The 19,425-nt window shown below is 48.8% G+C and overlaps 1 protein-coding gene across 1 annotated transcript in view; it reads right to left on the reverse strand.

Moving 5' to 3' along the window:
- The window catches only part of LOC139264024 (pituitary adenylate cyclase-activating polypeptide type I receptor-like), a 296,234-nt gene that overhangs the window by 233,741 nt on the left and 43,068 nt on the right, over nucleotides 1-19,425 (reverse strand). Inside the window, exons 2-4 of the mRNA XM_070880127.1 lie at nucleotides 13,866-13,973; nucleotides 12,077-12,186; nucleotides 2,897-2,994 (exon numbers count right to left, since the gene is read on the reverse strand). Of these exons, the coding sequence (XP_070736228.1) occupies nucleotides 2,897-2,994; nucleotides 12,077-12,186; nucleotides 13,866-13,973 (316 nt within the window). The remainder of the gene's footprint in view (nucleotides 1-2,896; nucleotides 2,995-12,076; nucleotides 12,187-13,865; nucleotides 13,974-19,425) is intronic.

The raw sequence follows: 19,425 nt of genomic DNA on the forward strand, positions 1-19,425 counted from the left end.
AGAGCGTGTGAGAGTGAGACAGTGTGAGTGTGAGAGTGTGGGAAAGAGAGTGTGCGAGAGTGTGAGAGAGAGAGAGTGTGTGAGAGAGAGCGAGAGAGAATGTGAGACAGTGTGAGAGTGTGTGAGAGAGAGAGAGAGAGTGTGTGTGTGAGAGAAAGTGAGAGAGAGAGTGTGTGTGAGAGAGAGTGTGTGAGAGAGAGTGTGTGAGAGAGAGACTGTGAGAGAGTGTGTGTGAGAGAGTGTGAGAGAGAGTGTGTGAGAGAGAGTGTGTGGGAGAGAGAGGGTGTGAGAGAGAGAGAGGGTGAGAGAGAGAGAGGGTGTGAGAGAGAGGGTGTGAGAGAGAAGCTGTGAGAGAGGGTGTGAGAGAGAGGGTGCGAGAGAGGGTGTGTGAGAGAGTGTGTGAGAGAGGGTGAGAGAGAGTGAGAGTGAGAGAGTGAGAGAGAGTGAGAGAGATAGTGAGAGAGAGTGAGTGAGAGAGAGAGAGTGAGAGAGTGTGAAAGAGAGAGAGAGAGAGAGTGCAAACATTGAGCATGGACAGGGTTCAAATTGGGCTGTGATGCCACCCACAGCCAAATACCCTGCTAACACCGGGTCGAAGAAAGGGTGGCTCGAGCAAGAGGGCTGGAGGATGAGTGTTGGCATGGTAACGGATGCTAAATGACAGCATTTATATCGAGCCTTTAACATAGTAAAATGTCCCCAGGCACTCCACAGGAGTGTAATCAGACAAAATATCTGACAGCGTGAGGTTGTGCCACACCTTTGGATAAAAAGGAGCTTCAGGAGGTTGGAGCTCCGTCCGAACCAGTCCCCAGCTCAGAGCCAGTCTCTTCAAAAAGGGGAAAAAGAGCAGCGAGGACATTGGGCAGGGCATGAGGCAGAAATGCCTGACCTGTGCATTGATGTATGTTTTACATCCTCACGTCTTATGTAATAAACAGAAGCCTTCAAAGAAAATGAAAAAAATATATGTAATTTAATGCTTGCTAAAGTGACCGTGAGATTTTGCTTTTCTTTGCATTCACAAGATCAAAGCCATCATTAACTCATGTCGATTTGTAGATGCCCGATTAAGCTACTATACGCACCAGCAGAGGGCGCCTCTGCTCTCTATCCAAACTTCAGCCCTTTTCATGCATTGCCTGAAATCTTAATGTTTCCGATAGCTCACTTTGGAGATTGAGTCAGATTTGTCCAAATCTCATTGATTCTCAATAGCAACTTTCAAACGAGAATTTGATAAATAATTGAAGGGTAGACAGTTGCTGGGGAACGAGCAGGAGGAACGGGACTAACTGGACAGCTCTTTCAAAGAGCCGGGACAGGCACAATGGGCCGAACGGCCTCCTCCTGTGCTGTAAGTTTCTGTGATTCTACGCATCATTCGTGACCATCTTCAATGACAGATTTCCTGCAGTGTCAGCCTTGGCTCAGTGGTAGCACTTTGACCCCTGAGTCAGGAGGCTGTGGGGTCAAGGGGCGCTCCAAACCCTGTGCAGCAGTGAGGAAACGCCACCCTGCTGGAGGTGGCGACTTGAGGCTGAGACCTTGAACCCAGGCCCCGTGGTGGAGGAGCTGCTGCTGTCACTGGATGGAGCCACTGTGGAACAGAGTAAAGGTAGCTGAGAGAAACACTTGCCTCTTCCTGCAAATCCAAGGGGTGATTTTCTGGGGAGGAAGGGGGTGTGGGAGGGGAGGGCACGGGTAGCGATAACGACCCTCCAGCATTGCCCTGGCACCTCTCAGAATTAAAGATTAATCTCCAGGAAACTGTAACTCCCTTATCCAATCATAGGAGCCTTTAAAAAAAATACTTGTTCATTTTTCTTCGGACATTTCCATTTACAGGTTGAACCTCCCTTATCCAGAACTCCCTTATCTAGAACTCCCTTATCCAGAACTCCCTTATCCAGAACTCCCTTATCCAGAACCCCCTTATCCAGAACTCCCTTATCCAGAACTCCCCTATCCAGAACTCCCCTATCCAGGACCCCCTTATCCAGAACCCCCTTATCCAGAACCCCCTTATCCAGAGCTCCATTATCCACAAGCCCCTTATCCAGAACTCCGTTATCCAGAACCCCCTTATCCAGAACCCCCTGATCCACAACCCCCTTATCCACAACCCCCTTATCCAGAACTCCGTTATCCAGAACCCCCTTATCCAGAACCCCCTGATCCACAACCCCCTTATCCACAACCCCCTTATCCAGAACTCCCTTATCCAGAACCCCCTTATTCAGAACCCCCTTATCCACAACTCCCTTATCCACAACTCCCTTATCCACAACCCCCTTATCCACAACCCCCTTATCCACAACCCTCTTATCCAGAACTCCCTTATCCAGAACCACCCCTTGCCCAGAACCATTCTTGGCCACCGGGTGGCGCATGTGCAGAGCTCCAACATGAACAAATTAAAGTCCTTCCTCGCTGCCAACTCCCGCAATCGCTGGCCTGATCCCGCGATCCACCGCCCCCCCCCCCCCCACCCCACTATGATCTCTCTGCCGCACTCCCAGCCCCAAGCCAGCCAGCCCCGATATCCCCTTGCTCAGTACCTGTACCAATTTAACGTGACCTCCACTCATCCAGAAAGGATCCATTATCCAGAACAGGCCAGGTCCTGAGGGTTCCGGATAAGGGCGGTTGAATCTGTATAATATATTGCAGATGAGCGGAGTCTATTTGACTGACTGTCAAGAATCATCCAATCGGCCAACAAAGAGTCTGCTCGCTTTCTAATTGGTCGTGGGGGTGGGGAAGACGGGGTACTGTGGGCGACCAATGATGGGAGCTGGGGGCGGGGCAGTGGGAGGTCACATCATCAAACCCCCAGCAATGCGTTGGCAACCTTAGAGGGAGAAGGGGGTCAACCTTTGCTGCACAGACTTACCGAAACCGACAGAGTATAAACATAGCAATTGCCAGGGAGACCAGGGAGGTGCTGTAACCAACCGTGTAGAGAGCCTTCACAGACACAAAGTACAGGTCCTGCACAGAGAAAAGGGAGAGACGATGTCAAAACAGCAGAGCTATAGTTAAGACTTGCCTGGATGAGTGCAGCTCCAACAACACTCAGGAAGCTCGACACCATCCAGGACAAAGCAGCTAGCTTGATCAGCACCCCATCCACCACTTAAATATTCACTCCCTCCACCACCGGCGCACCGTACCTACAACATCAACAACGTACATTTGTATAGCGCCTTTATCGTAGTAAAACACCCCAAGGCGCTTCACAGGAGCATAATCAAATCCAACACTGAGCCACTTAAGGAGATATTAGGGCTGAGAGGTAGGTTTTAAGGAGCGTCTTAAAGGATGAGAGAGGTAGAGAGGCGGAGAGGTTTAGGGAGGGAGTGCCAGAACTTAGGCCCCAGGCAGCTGGAGGCACGGCCACCAATGGTGGGACGATTGAAATCGCGGATGTGCAGCAGGCCAGAATTGGAGGCGTGCAGAAGTCTCGGAGGTGGATACTATCCACAGGATGTACTGCAGCACCTCCCAAACCCATGACCTCTACCATCTAGAAGGACAAGGGCAGCAGGCACCTGGGCACGCCATCACCTCCAAATTCTCCTCCAAGTTACACTCCATCCTAACTTGGAAATATATCGGCCGTTCCTTCATCGTCGCTGGGTCAAAATCCTTGATCTCCCTCCCTGACAGCACTGTGGGAGCACCTTCACCACACGGACTGCAGCGGTTCAAGAAGGCAGCTCACCACCACCTTCTCAAGGGGCAACTAGAGATGGGCAATAAATGCTGGCCTTGTCAGCGACATCCTGTGATTATTCTCCAGGTTTCTTCATAATTCCTGGAGACTCCAGGGCAATCCTGGGGGGTTGGCAACCCCAATGGAACCCCGCCCACATCGCCCCAGGACCTGTTGTGTTTTGGGGTGGGGAGCGGAGGAGGGGGAGGGGGGAGGGGAGAGGAGCGAGGAAGGGGGAGATGAGTGGTGGAGGGTGGGGGGAGAGGAGTGAGGGAGGGGGGAGAGGGGAGAGGAGTGAAGGAGGGGGGAGAGGAGGGGGGAGACGAGTGGGGGAGGGTGGGGGGAGAGCAGCGGGGGGAGGGAGGGGGAGGAGGAGCGAGGGAGGGGAAGAGGAGTGAAGGAGGGGGAGGGGGAGAGGGGAGAGGAGCGGGGAAGGGAGGGGGAGGAGGAGCGAGGGAGGGGGAGGAAGAGCGGGGGAGGGGGAGGAGGAGTGGGGGAGGGGAGGAGGAGCGGGGGAGGGGGAGTAAGAGCAAGGGAGGAGCAGGGGAAGGGGTAGGGGAGGAGGAACGGAGGAGGGGAGAAGGAACGCGGCAGGGGGAGGGGGAGAGGGGAGTGGGGAGAAGAGTGGGGCGGGGGAGGGGGAGGAGGAGTGGGGGAGGGGGACTGAGGGAGGGGGAGGAGGAGCGAGGGAGGGGGAGGAGGAGCGGGAGGAGGAGTGGGGGAGGGGGAGGAGGAGGAGGAGGACTAAGAACCGGGCAAGCTCTTGGTTTAAATGAAGGGTCATCAACCTGAAACGTTAGCCGTTTCTGTCTCCAATGGTGCTGCCTGACCTGATGAGTATTTCCAGCATTTTGTGTTTTAATTTCCTGATTTAAATATTCAGTGGGGACGTGGGGGGGAGGTTGAGGATTGCTGGACCATGATTTCTAAAGGACGCACTTGAGAAATTCATGCCTCAGGCTCTGGCGAATCAGCTCTGCAGTGGCCAATTTAAGGACATTGAATTTGCTGTATTTATATTGTGGACCGTTTTCTGCTGGAGCATCGACAGCAACTTGCATTTGTATAGCGCCTTTAACGTAGTAAAACTGCCCTGAGGTTGTGAAAGGTGCTATATAAATGCAGGTTCCTTGTTTTAGATGGAGTCTTTGAGAGGGGATCCTGTGCCCCGAATCCACCCCTTCTCTGGGGTCTGTTTCACTAGCCCCACTGTCGGGTAAGGGGACACTGCTATTGAGGAAATTAAAAATCGGCAATAAAATTTCTGCTGCGTGTACAGAGCTTAGCTCATTAAAACAGACGAGGCCTCCCAGCATTTAAATACACTGCGGTGTCAAAGAAAAACTGGTCGATAAATCTGCCAATGCAACATTATTCGGCTCACAGCTCAATGTCAGTCATCTCGCTGGTAATTCTCGATGCCAGCCGGGGATTGAAGCTGCTTTCCTCACTGCTGGTCCCACGAGCAGGAAATGCTGGCACTGGTAGTTGTCAGCAATTGAAACCGCAATCCCTCACAGGGGCTGGCTTCCCCCTGTGTCACTTGTTCTGTTTTTTGGTACAAACCTCACAAACACACAGGCTCTAAGATGGCAGATAACTTCAGGAACCCAGTCAGGTGACTTCTTCTCTTTTTGTTGGTTGTGAACAGCAGTGGCTGCAATGCCACAGTGGTCCACTGGGTGGAGCTTTATACATTGGCCTGGAAATCCCGGCCTCCCCGTGTCCGGACGGAGTGTGTACGGACCCGGGGAGGCATCGGAAAAGCCGGTTTTCAGTGCACAATGCGCATGCGCTGAAAACCGGCTTTTCCGATCTGTCAAGCTCCCGCTTGAAAGATCCTCTGTATCTCGGAAGCGAGCACATTTGCACGGGCAAGATTGCAGTATTTACCCATAACTTGCCCAGCAAATGTCCTCAAAATTCTTGCGCCTGAAAAAGCAGGCGCATAGCCTACTTTTACAGGCGTAAGTGTTTAAAAACATATGCAAATTTTTATGTTCAGAATAACTGCACAAAACTGTATTGTAAGCTCGAACTGTTGTGACCTTTGGTCTCTTTAATGTGACTCCAGAGTGAGGAAGCAGCATGGTAGATGACCTTTTATAGCAGCTTGCCCCGGGGTGCACAGGTGATCCTTAGGTCTCCCACAGGTGTGCCCCCTGGTGGCAAGTCTTACATATTGGTGAGGTTTACATACATACATAACATCACTCCCCCCTCCCCCCAAAGTCTATGTACAAGTTATTTGCAGGTTGAGGTGATCTGGCTCTCTGTGTTCCCGGGTCGATCGCCTGAATTGAAGTCCTGGCCTGGGTGAGTTGCTCGGATCGTTGCTGCACGGCCGTGCGGCCGGTCTGATCGGACTGACGGGCATGGTGGGTTCACTCCTCGTGGTTGGCAGCGAGGTCGGTTGTGTTAGGGGGTCACTGGGGGCCAGGTCCTTTCACAGTGATTCCTGGTTACCTGTAGTTCGCAGTTTGGTCTGGTCCAAATGCTTTCTGCGTTTGCCCATTACATGGTTTCACAACACACACTCCATTTTCGTCATTAAATTAAATAAATACATTTTATTGTTAAAAACTCTGCCCACTAAGGTAAGTTTATTTTTAACCCGAATTACAAAACTTTTTTAAAAATCGGAAAAAAATATTGTTTTTTTTTGTAAGGCATTTATTAACTTTAATTTAGATTAATTTTAATTATGTGAGGTCTGTTTCTTATTATGGTATTTAATATGTTTTTTTTTTCTCATTAATAGCAATGAGAACTTGCAGATCCGGAGTTCCCATTGCTATTAATGAGAAAGCTGTGGAATACAGTGCCTGATTGGCTGAGCAGTCACATGTGACTGCACCTCCTGCGTGGGAACCTCGAGTGCGGGAAGAGAAGGCCTCCCCACCGGAATCGTACAGACCACCAGGTAATTTCATAGAAATGTTTCAGGTCGGAGGCAATTGCCAGCAGGAAACCTCCGACCACAATTTCAGCCCCATTACATCGCTGAGTGACTTTATATCCAACGGTCAGTAAAGCAAATGGGTCAGGAAGTACCCAGCTTTGAGTGCTGGATTATAGAGAATATACAGCACAGAAAGAGGCATTCAGTGCAGGTGATTGTGCAGCACACAAGCCTCCTCTCACTTACTTACTTTATCTAACACTAGCAACATACATAAGAACATAAGAAATAGGAGCAGGAGTAGGCCAAAAGGGCCCTCGAGCCTGCTCCGCCCATTTAATACGATCATGGACGATCTGATCATGGACTCAGCTCCACTTCCCCGCCCGCTTCCCATAATCTCTTATCCCCTTATCATTTAAGAAAGTGTCTATTTCTGTCTTAAATTTATTCAATGTCCCAGCCTCCACAGCTCTCTGAGGCAGTGAATTCCACAGATTCACAACCCTCTGAGAGAAGAAATTTCTCCTCATCTCAGTTTTAAATGGGCGGCCCCTTATTCTAAGATCATACCCTCTAGTTCTAGTCTCCCCCACCAGTGGAAACATCCTCTCTGCATCCACCTTGTCAAGCCCCCTCATAAACCTACAAGTTTCTATAAGATCATCTCTCATTCTTCTGAATTCCAATGAGTAGAGGCCCAACCTATTCAACCTTTCCTCATAAGTCAACCCACTCATCCCCGGGATCAACCTAGTGAACCTTCATGGTACATCAGTCATTGAAGGTTGGCATGCAGGTACAGCAGGCGGTCAAGAAAGCAAATGGCATGTTGGCCTTCATAACTAGGGGATTTGAATACAGGGGCAGGGAGGTGTTACTACAGTTGTACAGGGCCTTGGTGAGGCCACACCTGGAGTATTGTGTACAGTTTTGGAAGGACATCCTAACTTGAGGAAGGACATTCTTGCTATTGAGGGAGTGCAGCGAAGGTTCACCAGACTGATTCCCGGGATGGCGGGACTGACCTATCAAGAAACACTGGATCAACTGGGCTTGTATTCACTGGAGTTCAGAAGAATGAGAGGGGACCTTATAGAAACGTTTAAAATTCTGATGGGTTTAGACAGGTTAGATACAGGAAGAATGTTCCCAATGTTGGGGAAGTCCAGAACCCGGGGTCACAGTCTAAGGATAAGGGGTAAGCCATTTAGGACCGAGATGAGGAGAAACTTCTTCACCCAGAGAGTAGTGAGCCTGTGGAATTCTCTACCACAGAAAGTTGTTGAGGCCAATTCACTAAATATATTCAAAAAGGAGTTAGATGTAGTCCTTACTACTAGGGAGATCAAGGGGTATGGCGAGAAAGCAGGAATGGGGTACTGAAGTTGCATGTTCAGCCATGAACGCATTGAATGGCGGTGCAGGCTCGAAGGGCCGAATGGCCTACTCCTGCACCTATTTTCTATGTATCTATGTTTCTCTGAACTGCCTCCAAAGCAAGTATATCCTTTCGTAAATATGGAAACCAAAACTGCATGCAGTATTCCAGGTGTGGCCTCACCAATACCTTGTATAACTGTAGCAAGACTTCCCTGCTTTTATACTCCATCCCCTTTGCAATAAAGGTCAAGATTCCATTGGCCTTCCTGATCACTTGCTGTACCTGCACACTATCCTTTTGTGTTTCATGCACAAGTACCCCCAGGTCCCACTGTACTGCAGCACTTTGCAATCTTTCTCCATTTAAATAATAACTTGCTCTTTAATTTTTTTCTGCCAAAGTGCATGACCTCACACTTTCCAACATTATACTCCATCTGCCAAATTCTTGCCCACTCACTTAGCCTGTCTATGTCCTCCTGCAGTCTCTTTATGTCCTCCTCACACATTGCCCTTCCTCCCATCTTTGTATTGTCAGCAAACTTGGCTATGTTACACTCGGTCCCCTCTTCCAAGTCGTTAATATCGATTGTAAATAGTTGGGGTCCCAGCACTGATCCCTGCGGCACCCCACGAGTTACCGTTTGCCAACCAGAGAATGAACCATTTATCCCGACTCTCTGTTTTTCAGCCAATCTTCTATACATGCTAATATATCACCCTCAACCCCGTGAACTTTTATCGATCTGAAACAGTAACTCTGTTTCTCTCTCCACAGACGCTGCCCAAGGATTTCCAGCATTTTCTGTTTTTATTTCAGATTTTCAGCATCCGCGGTATTTTGCTTTTGTACGATCAGCATGTCCTTCTATTCCTTTCCCCCTCATGTGTTTATCGAGCTTCCCCTTAAATGCATCAACCTTGTGGCAGCGAGTTCCACATTCTCTCCACTCGCTGGGTAAAAGAAAGACATTTCATTTCTATAGCGCCTTTCACGCCGTCAGGACGCCACAAAGCGTTTTGCAACCAATTAAATACTTTTGAAATGTAGTCACTGTTGTAATGTAGGAAACGCGGCAGCCAATTTAGCGCACAGCAAGCTCCCGCTAACAGCAACGTGATAACGACCAGATAATCTACTTTTTTGGTTGAGGGACAAATATTGGCCAGAACACCGGGGATAACTCCCCTGCTCTTCTTTGAAATAGAGCCATGGGATCTTTTACATCCACCTGAGATGGTTTAACGTCTTATCCGGTGAGGAAGTTTCTCCTGAATTCCCTACGGGATTTATTGGGGACTAGCTTATATTTATGGCCCCTAGTTTTGGTCTCCTACACAAGTGCAAACATCTTCTCCATGCTGACCCTACCGAACCCCTTCATAATTTTAAAGTACTCGGTCAGGTCAGTCCTCAGCCTTCTCTTTGCCAACGGATTACCTGATCCCAGGCCAGGGGCAGCAGTAGTGAAGTCAGAAATGGCCCAGATTACTATCTAGCCACCGTGCTGATACCCAATGAGCTTTGGGCTTGGGGTACGGTAGCATGGTGATTATGTTACTGGTCTAGCAAGCCAGAGACCTGGACTAATGATCCAGTAGAACATGAGTTCAAATCTCACCATGGCAGTTTGAGAAATTGAATTTAGCTCCAATCAATAAAAACTGGAAAGAAAAACAAGCCGGTTATCAGTCAAAGTGACCATGAAGCTGTCAGATAGCTGTCGAGAAACAACTGGTTCACTAATGTCTCTTCGGCGAAGGAAATCTGCCGTCCTGACCTGGTCCTGCCTATGGCAACGTGGTTGATGCTTAACTTCCCTCAGAAGTGACCGAACGAGCCACTCAGTTTGTATCAAACCGCTACAAAGAAAAATTGCAGCGGTTCAAGAAGAAGGCCCATCGCCATCTGAGGGCAACTGGGGAGGGGCAATAAATGCCGGCCCTGCCAGCGACGCTCACAGCCTCAGAATTAATTTGACAACATGGATTAGCTGTGATGCCCTCAGCTTTAAATAGCTGCCAAAGGCTTCCATAGAAGCACAAAATGCTTGCAGCACAGAAGGAGGCCATTCAGCCCATTGAGCCTACGCCAGCTCTCTGCAAGAGCAGCTCAGCTAGTCCCACTCACCCGCCCAATCCCCATAGCCCTGCAAATTTATTTCCTTCAGCGACTTATCCAATTCCTTTTTTGAAATCCGGGATTGCATCTGCCTCGGGATAGATTAAACAGGCCGTGGCTCATTTCTCTAGAACAGAGAAGACTGAGGGGTGATCTGGTAGAAGTCTTTAAGATTATGAAAAGGTTCGATAGGGTAGATGTAGATAAGATGTTTCCACTTGTGGGGGAGACCAGAACTAGGGACCATAAATATAAGATAGTCACCAATAAATCCAATAGGGAATTCAGGAGAAACTTCTTTACCGAGAAAGTGGTTAGAGTCTGGAACTCTCTACCACAGGGACTAGTTGATGTATTTAAGGGGAAGCTAGGTAAAGACACGAGGGAGAAAGGAATAGAAGGAAATGCTGATAGGGTGGGATGAAGAGGAGTAGGAGGAGGCTGGTGTGGACCATAAACACCGGCATGGACCTGTTGGGCTGAATGGCCTGTTTCTGAGCTGTGAATACTTCGTAATCCAGTTCAGGGAAAGATGCCAATCAGATGTCAAATAGCCACGTGACCGACGGATGCATGTGTCAGCTGAGAAGCTCCATCCCACCTGCGAGATCTGGCATGGTGGGCCTTCCAGAAAGCTGCTGAAGGAAGGTGATCAGGAGATTTCCCTTGGCGACTCAGGGGAATCGATTAATGGGAGAGGATTTTGACATCATAAGTCCTTTTCACTCTGACATTCCCTTTGGAACTGAAGTGATGTGATGCTAATGCAATGTGTGTCCGTCAAATGGAACAGGGAAGTATAAAAATAGGCCGTATTTGACAATAGGTTGGTGATATCACTACGTCAAAGAGAATGGACTTTGATTTAATAGAACGAGGACTTCAAATACATTTGCTCAGAGATAAAACAGATAGACAGAGAGAAATTGTTCACTAGATATAGATAGATGGATAGATAGAGAGATAGCGTGATACCATGAAGGGTTTAGATAGAATAAATAAAAAGAAGCTGTTTCCAATGGCTGAAGGGTCAGTAACCAGGGGGCACAGATTTAAGGTGATTGGGAAACAAACGAGAGATGACATGAGGGAAAACTTTTTTATGCAGCGAGTGGTTAGGATTTGGAATTCATTGCTTGATAGGGTGATGGAGGCAGATTCAATTGTAGCCTTCAAAAGGGAATTGGATAAATACTTGAAGGAGAAAAAATTGCAGGGAAGTGGGAAAAGAGCGGGAGAGCGGGACTAACTGGATTGCTCTTCGAGGGAACCGGCGCAGACTCGATGGGCCGAATGGCCTCCTTCTGTGTTGTACTGTTCTATGGTTCTGTGAAATACAGAAATAGAGATAGAGAGTGCGATAGAGAGCACAATATACATAGATAAATAGAGAGATAGATATAGAGAGAGATGGATAACGAGCTACAAGTGAAATTAATATTGATCAATAGGTAGAAAGGCAGAAAGATAAATAGTCAGAGCAATAGGCAGATAGAGTTATGGATGGATAGATAGGTATCCTGCTTGTATTAAAATGTTTGTTGGTGTTAAAGCAGGACTGAACTCCATCAATGTGATTTAGAAATGGACAGCTTTATGAGACAGCAGAAAGCAAAAAACCCCAGGAAAGATAGACTGAGTAAAGCTCATTCCGATCAACAGGGCGACTGCAGATTACAGCTTCCATCGGCTCTGCTCCAACACAGTGCAGATGGATTTGTTTGGTGTGCAATTTGAGAATAAACTTTAAACACTTTTACTGTATCTTGGCCATAGAGGAGATCCCTGTCTCCGAGAAAGGAACTATAGACAATACCTCGCTGGAGACTAAACTCTGAAACTGCTGTGTACTTGGTGGGCGGTGGGGAGAGAGGATGCGGAGGGGTTTTTGTGTAGGAGAAATCAGACATTGTGTGTTCGATAAGCAAACCTTACCGTGACAAGCAATTACCTGGTCATCGATTTCCGTTATATTTTCGTCAACTCCACACGCGTCGTAGTAATGGGGGAACGTTTCTGACCAGCCTTCGTCCGTGCAGTTTCGGTAGATGATCCCTAGAACTGAAGAGTTTTCAGTGTGATGCCTCTCAGTGAAACAGGAGCAGAAACCAACTGCCTTTCAGCCCATCGAGTCAGGGACCCAGAAAGCTCATGGCGCCATGCCCATATTTCAGGCTCTAAACAGGCATCTAAACATCCAATATGACGGGGAGACTAAACTTGCACCACCCTCCATATTGGTATGGGCAGAAAAACACTGGGATCATTCCATGCACTCAGTTCACACCAGCCTGCCAGTTTACGAAGTGTGAGTCAAGGTTAAAGGTCAACCGGCAATACCCAAAGTGTTTTTCTGGTGGGGGTTGGGAAGATCTGTTCGAACGGCCATGTGGAGTAATATAAATGTGTCGGTATCTGACTGTATTTATTATTTCCCCAGAAATACTAACCAGAATGGATTTCATAAATGCACGAATTTCACGGTCCTGGCGATCAGGAAAGGTGATGTCCTGCCAGAAGTCAGACTCAGGATGTTGGCTGTCATGCGGGAAGTCCTACGCGGAAGGGCGCTGCAGGGGAGCGGAGGGGAAGGAGGGAGAGACGGCGATCGGGGGAGGTCACGGGTCGGGGGGAGATGGCGGGTCAGGGGGGAGAGATGGTGGGTCAGGGGGAGAGATGGCGATCGGGGGGGGAGGTCGCAGGTCGGGGGGGAGAGGTCGTGGATCAGGGGAGAGATCGCGGGTCATGGGGGGAGAGGTCGGGGTCACGGGGGAGAGGTCGGGGTCGCGGGAGAGATGGCAGGTCAGGGAGAGATGGTGGGTCAGGGAGGGATGGCGGGTCAGGGAGAGATGGCAGGTCAGGGAGAGATGGCGGTCGGCGAGAGGTCGCTGGTCGGTGGGAGGTCGCAGGTCGGGGGGAGGTCGCGGATCGAGGAGGTCGCGGGTCGGGGGAGGTCGCGGATCGAGGAGGTCGCGGGTCGGGGGAGGTCGCGGATCGAGGGGAGGGTTTTTGGCGGATCACGGTGTGGAGGACACAGCGTAGCCTGAGGGGCTGGGGGGTGCAGTCCTGCTCCTCTCGGCCCACAAGCAGTGCTGGAAAGGTATTTACCTGCTGGATCGGCTGTCCACTCCTTCATTGAGCTGCCGGGTTTCCTGAGCCCTGGTGAACCTGACCCGAGATCTTAAATCTAAACAGCTGCTAAATTCAGAGGCCCGCGGCCGAGGTCGTGCATTTAAGTAAATATCCTGCTTCTCGAGAACAGATTAATCGTCCATCTCCCATTGTGTTATGAAGGTGGCGGCTCACCACCACCTTCTCAAGGAGGGTCAGGGATGGGCAATAAATGCCGGCGTTGCCAGCGATGCCCACATCCCGAGAATGAATAATTAAAAAAAATGAAGAACTGTCGGTAAACAAATGGTGACGCTTTTAAAAAAATCAGTGTAAAAGGAAGGAAGGAAAGAGGCCATGGTCAGTCGTGGTTCGGAGTGACTGCGCTGCAAGGAAGCCTCTTTGTTTGTGCGCCTGAGGAGTCTCTTGCCCCACATATCTTGGCACAGACACCCCACAAGCACATCCCTCGGGGTGAGCACAAAACCAAGGTTGGGAGCGAGGCCTTCTTCTGAAGCACCGACCCTTGGACAGCTGACAGATCTGAGTTTTAGAAGGGTCGCTGGTCGCTTCAGTTTTCTGGCCCCCGTCGGAGTGGCAAATCTCTTGTAATCGCTCGATTGTCTTACCGTCATCGGTGTTAATGATTCTGAAGAATCCTGGGCAGCTGACGGAGATAACCTCGCCGTAATCTGCGTTTGGCCAGCAGGTGATGTTGTCCCACATGCCCGGACAATCTGCGGAGAGAAGGAGCAGGGCGGCATCAAACCCCAAAACGTCAACTCGTCAACAGCCTGACAATTGTTACAGTAGAGGAAAGGGCAGAGGCTTTTGCAACACGCGTTAGACTCCTGCCCCAACCTGCAGATGTGGTGGCTCAGTGGGTAGCACGCTCGCTCACGGAGTCAGAAGGTTGTGAGTTCAAGTCCCACTCCAGGAACTTGAGCATATAAGTCCAGGTCAGCACTCCAGTGCAGTGCTGAGGGAGCGCTGCGCTGTCAGAGGTGCCGTTTTTTGAATGAGACGTTAAACCGAGGCCCCGTCTGCTCTCTCAGGTGGGTGTGAAAGATCCCACGGCATTCACTTGAAGAGGAGCAGGGGAGTTCTCCCCGGTGTCCTGCCCAATATTTATCCCTCAACCAACATCACGAAAACAGATCATCTGGTCATTATCCCATTGCTGTTTGTGGGAGCTTGCTGTGCACAAATTGGCTGCTACGTTTCCTACGCTACAACAGTGACTGCACCTCAAACACCACTGGCTGTGAAGCGCTTTGGGACATCCTGAATGGCGCTATATCAATGTAACTTATTTTCTTTTCACATAAAACATAAGAACATAAGGAATAGGAGCAGGAGTAGGCCATATGGCCCCTTGAGCCTGCTCCGCCATTTAATACGATCATGGCTGATTCGATCATGGACTCAGGTCCACTTCCCTGCCCGCTCTCCATAACCCCTTATTCCCTTATTGGTTAAGTGTCTATCTCTGTCTTAAATTTATTCAATGTCTCACCTTCCACAGCTCTCTGAGGCAGCGAATTCCACAGATTTACAATCCTCTGAGAGAAGAAATTTCTCCTCATCCCAGTTTTAAATGGGCGGCCGCTTATTCTAAGATTATGCCCCCTAGTTCTAGTCTCCCCCATCAGTGGAAACATCCTCTCTGCATCCACCTTGTCAAGCCCCCTCATAATCTTATATGTTTCGATAAGATCACCTCTCATTCTTCTGAATTCCAATGAGTAGAGGCCCAACCTACTCGACCTTTCCTCATAAGTCAACCCCCTCATCTCCGGAACCAACTTAGTGAACCTTCTCTGAACTGCCTCCAAAGCTAGTATATCCTTTCGTAAATATGGAAACCAAAACTGCACGCAATATTCCAGGTGTGGCCTCACCAATACCTTATATAGCTGTAGTAAGATTTCCCTGCTTTTATACTCCATCACCTTCGCAATAAAGGCCAAGATTCCATTGGCCTTCCTGATCACTTGCTGTACCTGCATACTATCCTTTTGTGTTTCATGCACAAGTAACCCCAGGTCCCGCTGTACTGCAGCACTTTGCAATATTTCTCCAAAAGGGCCAATCATTTTCGGCGGATTTGATGCGTAGAGGTTTAGCTGCCCGAGTGAGGTAACTTTGCATCCTCCTTGCAATGAATGTTGATGTGCAACTGGGACTTTGAGCCGAGCTCCATTACTTTCTGCCAAAGTGCCAGCTGCAGTGATTCTACAGCGAATTGGTCGGGACATTATTACTTTTTCTCCTTAATAAAAATGCCCTTTCCAGTAAGCTGAAGGAAATTACAGCTTCATAAAATATCTGGGAAGCTCAGGAGTGTCCTTCAGAAAGGATGTCGGAAGGCCTCAGAGATGGTGCAGTAAAAAAAAAGACTTGCATTTATATAGCCCCTTTCATGACCAGCACTTCACAGCCAATGAAGTACTTTTGAAGTGTGGTCGCTGTTGTAATGTGGGAAACGCAGCAGCCAATTTGTGCACAGCAAGCTCCCACAAACAGCGATGTGATAATGACCAGATAATCTGTTTTTTGTTATGTTGATTGAGGGGTAAATAATGGCCAGGACACCGGGGAGAACACTGCTGCTCTTCTTCGAAATAGTGCCGTGGGATTTTTGACGTCCACGTGGGAGAGCAGACGGGGCCGCGATTTAAAGTCTCATTCAAAAGATGGCACCCCTGACAGGGCAGCACTCCCTCAGCACTGCACTGGTGTGTCAGCCTAGAGTTTTTGTGCTCAAGTCCCTGGATTGGGACTTGAACCCACAACCTTCTGACTCAGAGGCGAGGGTGCTGCCCACTGAGCCACAGCTCACTGGAATGGTGCCAGGGATGAGGGACCTCAGTTATGTGAGGGGGCTGGAGAAGGTGGAGTTGTTCTTTTGCGGGCAGAGAAGGTTAAGAGGAGATTAAATAGAGGGGTTCAAAATCATAAATGTTCTTGATAGAGTAAGTAAGGAGAAACTATTTCTAGCGGCAGGTAGGGTCAGTAACCAGAGGATGCAGACGTAATGTAATTGGCAAAAGAACCAGAGGAGGAGATGAGGAGACATTTTTTAATGCAGCGGGTTGCTATGATCTGGAACTCGCTGCCTGAAAGGGCGCTGGGAGCAGATTCAGTTGTAACTTTCCAAAGGGAATTGGATAAATACTTGAAAAGGTGAAACATAAAAACATAGAAAATAGGTGCAGGAGTTGGCCATTCGGCCCCTCGAGCCCGCACCACCATTCAATAAGATCATGGCTGATTATTCACCTCAGTACCCTTTTCCTGCTTTCTCTCCATATCCCTCGATCCCTTTAGCCATAAGGGCCACATCTAACTCCCTCTTGAATATGTCCAATGAACTGGCATCAACGACTCTCTGCATTAGGGAATTGCACAGGTTAACAACTCTCTGAGTGAAGACGTTTCTCCTCATCTCAGTCCTAAATGGCTTACCCCTTATCCTTAGACTGTCTACCCTGGTTCTGGACTTCCCCAACATCGGGAACATTCTTCCTGCATCTAACCTGTCCAGTCCCGTCAGAATTTTATATGTTTCTATGATTCTTGCAGAACATTGCAAAAGGGGCCTCAGTCTAATTTCTCATCAGAAAGGCAGTACCCCTGGCAGCACAGTGCTCCCTCGGTCAATAGGCGTCACAATGGTACCAGCACAGGGCACAATCGCTTAACCCGCACCGAGTCCCGCTCGTCCACCACCCCTGTGCTCGCTGACCTACATTGGCTCCCGGTTAAGCAACACCTCGAGTTCAAAATTCGTTTCCTTGTTTTCAAATCCCTCCATGGCCTCGCCCCTCCCTATCCCTGTAATCTCCTCCAGCCCCACAACCTCCCGAGATGTCTGCGCTCCTCTAATTCTGCCCCCCTGAGCATCCCTGATTGTAATCACTCAACCATCGGTGGCCGTGCCTTCTGTTGCCTGGGCCCTAAGCTCTGGAATTCCCTCCCTAAAACCCTCCGCCTCTCTATCTCACTCTCCTCCTTTAAGACGCTCCTTAAAGCCTACCTCTTTGACCAAGTTTTTGCTCACCTGCCCTGATTTCTCCTCGTGTGACTCGGGTGTCAAATTTTGCTTTATAATGCCCATGTGAAGCGCCTTGGAAGGTTAAAGTCGCTATATAAATACAAGTTGTTGTTGTTGTTGCCGAGACCTGAATCCGATTGGTTCGTCAGAACAATCCCTTTCAGCCCCGGCTACAGCTCATGTGCCTTTTCTTGCCGCTATTATCTGAGTGTAAATGAATACTCTGTTCAGGCTGATTCATGCTTTACAGATATGATTTGAGTCATTCAGCTGGTATGAGTAGGATTGCAGTCAGGAGGTGAAGTATTCTCCGACATGCTCAATTCTTTAGTAAATGATTTTCTCCCATAGACCGCGAAGTGCAACAATGGAAAGGCATTTGCTGCTGAGTAAAAAAAAAACTGGATGTCTATTTATGCGTTAAAATGAAATCAGTCTTTTGATCTTTTGAATAACACACTTACTATGTCTGTATTTCTATAGAGAGCTTTTATTCAACTGAGGCACATTCAAGCTTAGTGATAAATATTAATACAAATTGCTCTCTATTTTACCACCTATTTCTCTGTGCTTCTTCTCCCTTTTCCCCTTCAGGCAGTAACTTCTCTCCTGGATTTCCCATAGGCTGGGCAGCCCCCACCTCCCCCGCCCTCAGCACAGAAAGAAAGAAAGAAAGAAAGAAGAAAGAAAGTCTTGCATTTATATAGCGCCTTTCACGACCACCGGACGTCTCAAAGCGCCTTGCAGCCAATGAAGTACTTTTGGAGTGTAGTCACTGTTGCAGTGTGGGAAATGCGGCCACATGTGAGGTGACAGAGCGAGCGCCAGCTATTTGAACCTGAGGGGCATCACAGCCAGCCCTCGTCCTGTCCTCACCTGGCCTGTACACAACAACAACAGCACCAACTTGCTTTCATACAGCACCTTCAATAGCGAAAAATAGCCCAAGGCACCTCACAAGAGTGGCATCAAGCAAATATCGGCAGCAAGACAATGAAGGAAGGGTGACCAAAAAAGCTTGGTTTTAAGGGGTGTCTTAAAGCAGGAAAGAGAGCTAGAGAGGCGGAGAGGTTTAAAAGAAAGAATGATAGACTTACGTTTATATAGCGCCTTTCACGACCACCAGACGCCTCAAACCGCTTTACAGCCAATGAAGTACTGGTGGACTGTTGTCACTGTTGTAATGTAGGGAGGGAATTCCAGAGCTTAGGAGCGAGGCAGCTGAAGGCAAGGTCGCCAAAGGTGGGCCTTAACCCTAATCCATTTAACCTCAAGGAAATCTACAGACTGTCTCCATCAACTCAACTAAATTGAACTTAACTCACAATAATTCAGGGACATTATTCAATCCTGAAGATCATCATCATCATAAGCAGTCCCTCAAAGCGAGGATGACTTGCTTCCACGCCAAAAAGGGATGAGTTCACAGGTGTTTCAATGAAGGACCTAATATTCCGGATCCCGAACTACATCTTGGAGTGTCATGTATTCAACTGTCATTGTAACCCATGTATAAGCTGACCTAAGTTGTACACCGTGAGAACATTGGCCACTAGGTGGTGAACTTGTGGGAGACACTCCTAACCTGCACTTTCAGGTATAAAAGGGGAAGCTCCACCCATCTTCTCCACTTCAGTGTTGGCTAATAAAGGTAACTGGTCACAGAGTGACCTTCTCTCAAGTATGGGCCTCGTGTGTATTTATACTCTATAGTAAGGACATATTATTGGCGACGAGAAACTGGGATTTAAACCACGCGAGCATGGCCACTAGCAGCACAGACGAGAGGTACTGTGTTGGTGATGATTGGGACGATTTTATTGAGAGACTACAGCAAAGTTTCGTCACTAAGGAATGGTTGGGTCAGGATTCGGCCGACAAACGCAGGGCTCATCTCCTGACGGTTTGTAGATCCAGGACGTACTCCCTGATGAAGGACCTTCTAGCGCCAGAGAAGCCGGCGGACAAGACTTTTGAAGAGCTCAGGAAGTTGATCGGGGAACACTTTAAACCGGCGAGCAGCATGCACATGGTGAGACACCGGTTTTACACGCACCGGCGGTGAGAAGGGCAAAGCGTTCCAGACTTTGTGGCAGACCTCCGGCGACTGGCGAGCCGATGTAAGTTCCCAG

This window comes from Pristiophorus japonicus, chromosome 5, assembly GCF_044704955.1.
Source record: "Pristiophorus japonicus isolate sPriJap1 chromosome 5, sPriJap1.hap1, whole genome shotgun sequence".
NCBI classification, from domain to species: domain Eukaryota; kingdom Metazoa; phylum Chordata; class Chondrichthyes; family Pristiophoridae; genus Pristiophorus; species Pristiophorus japonicus.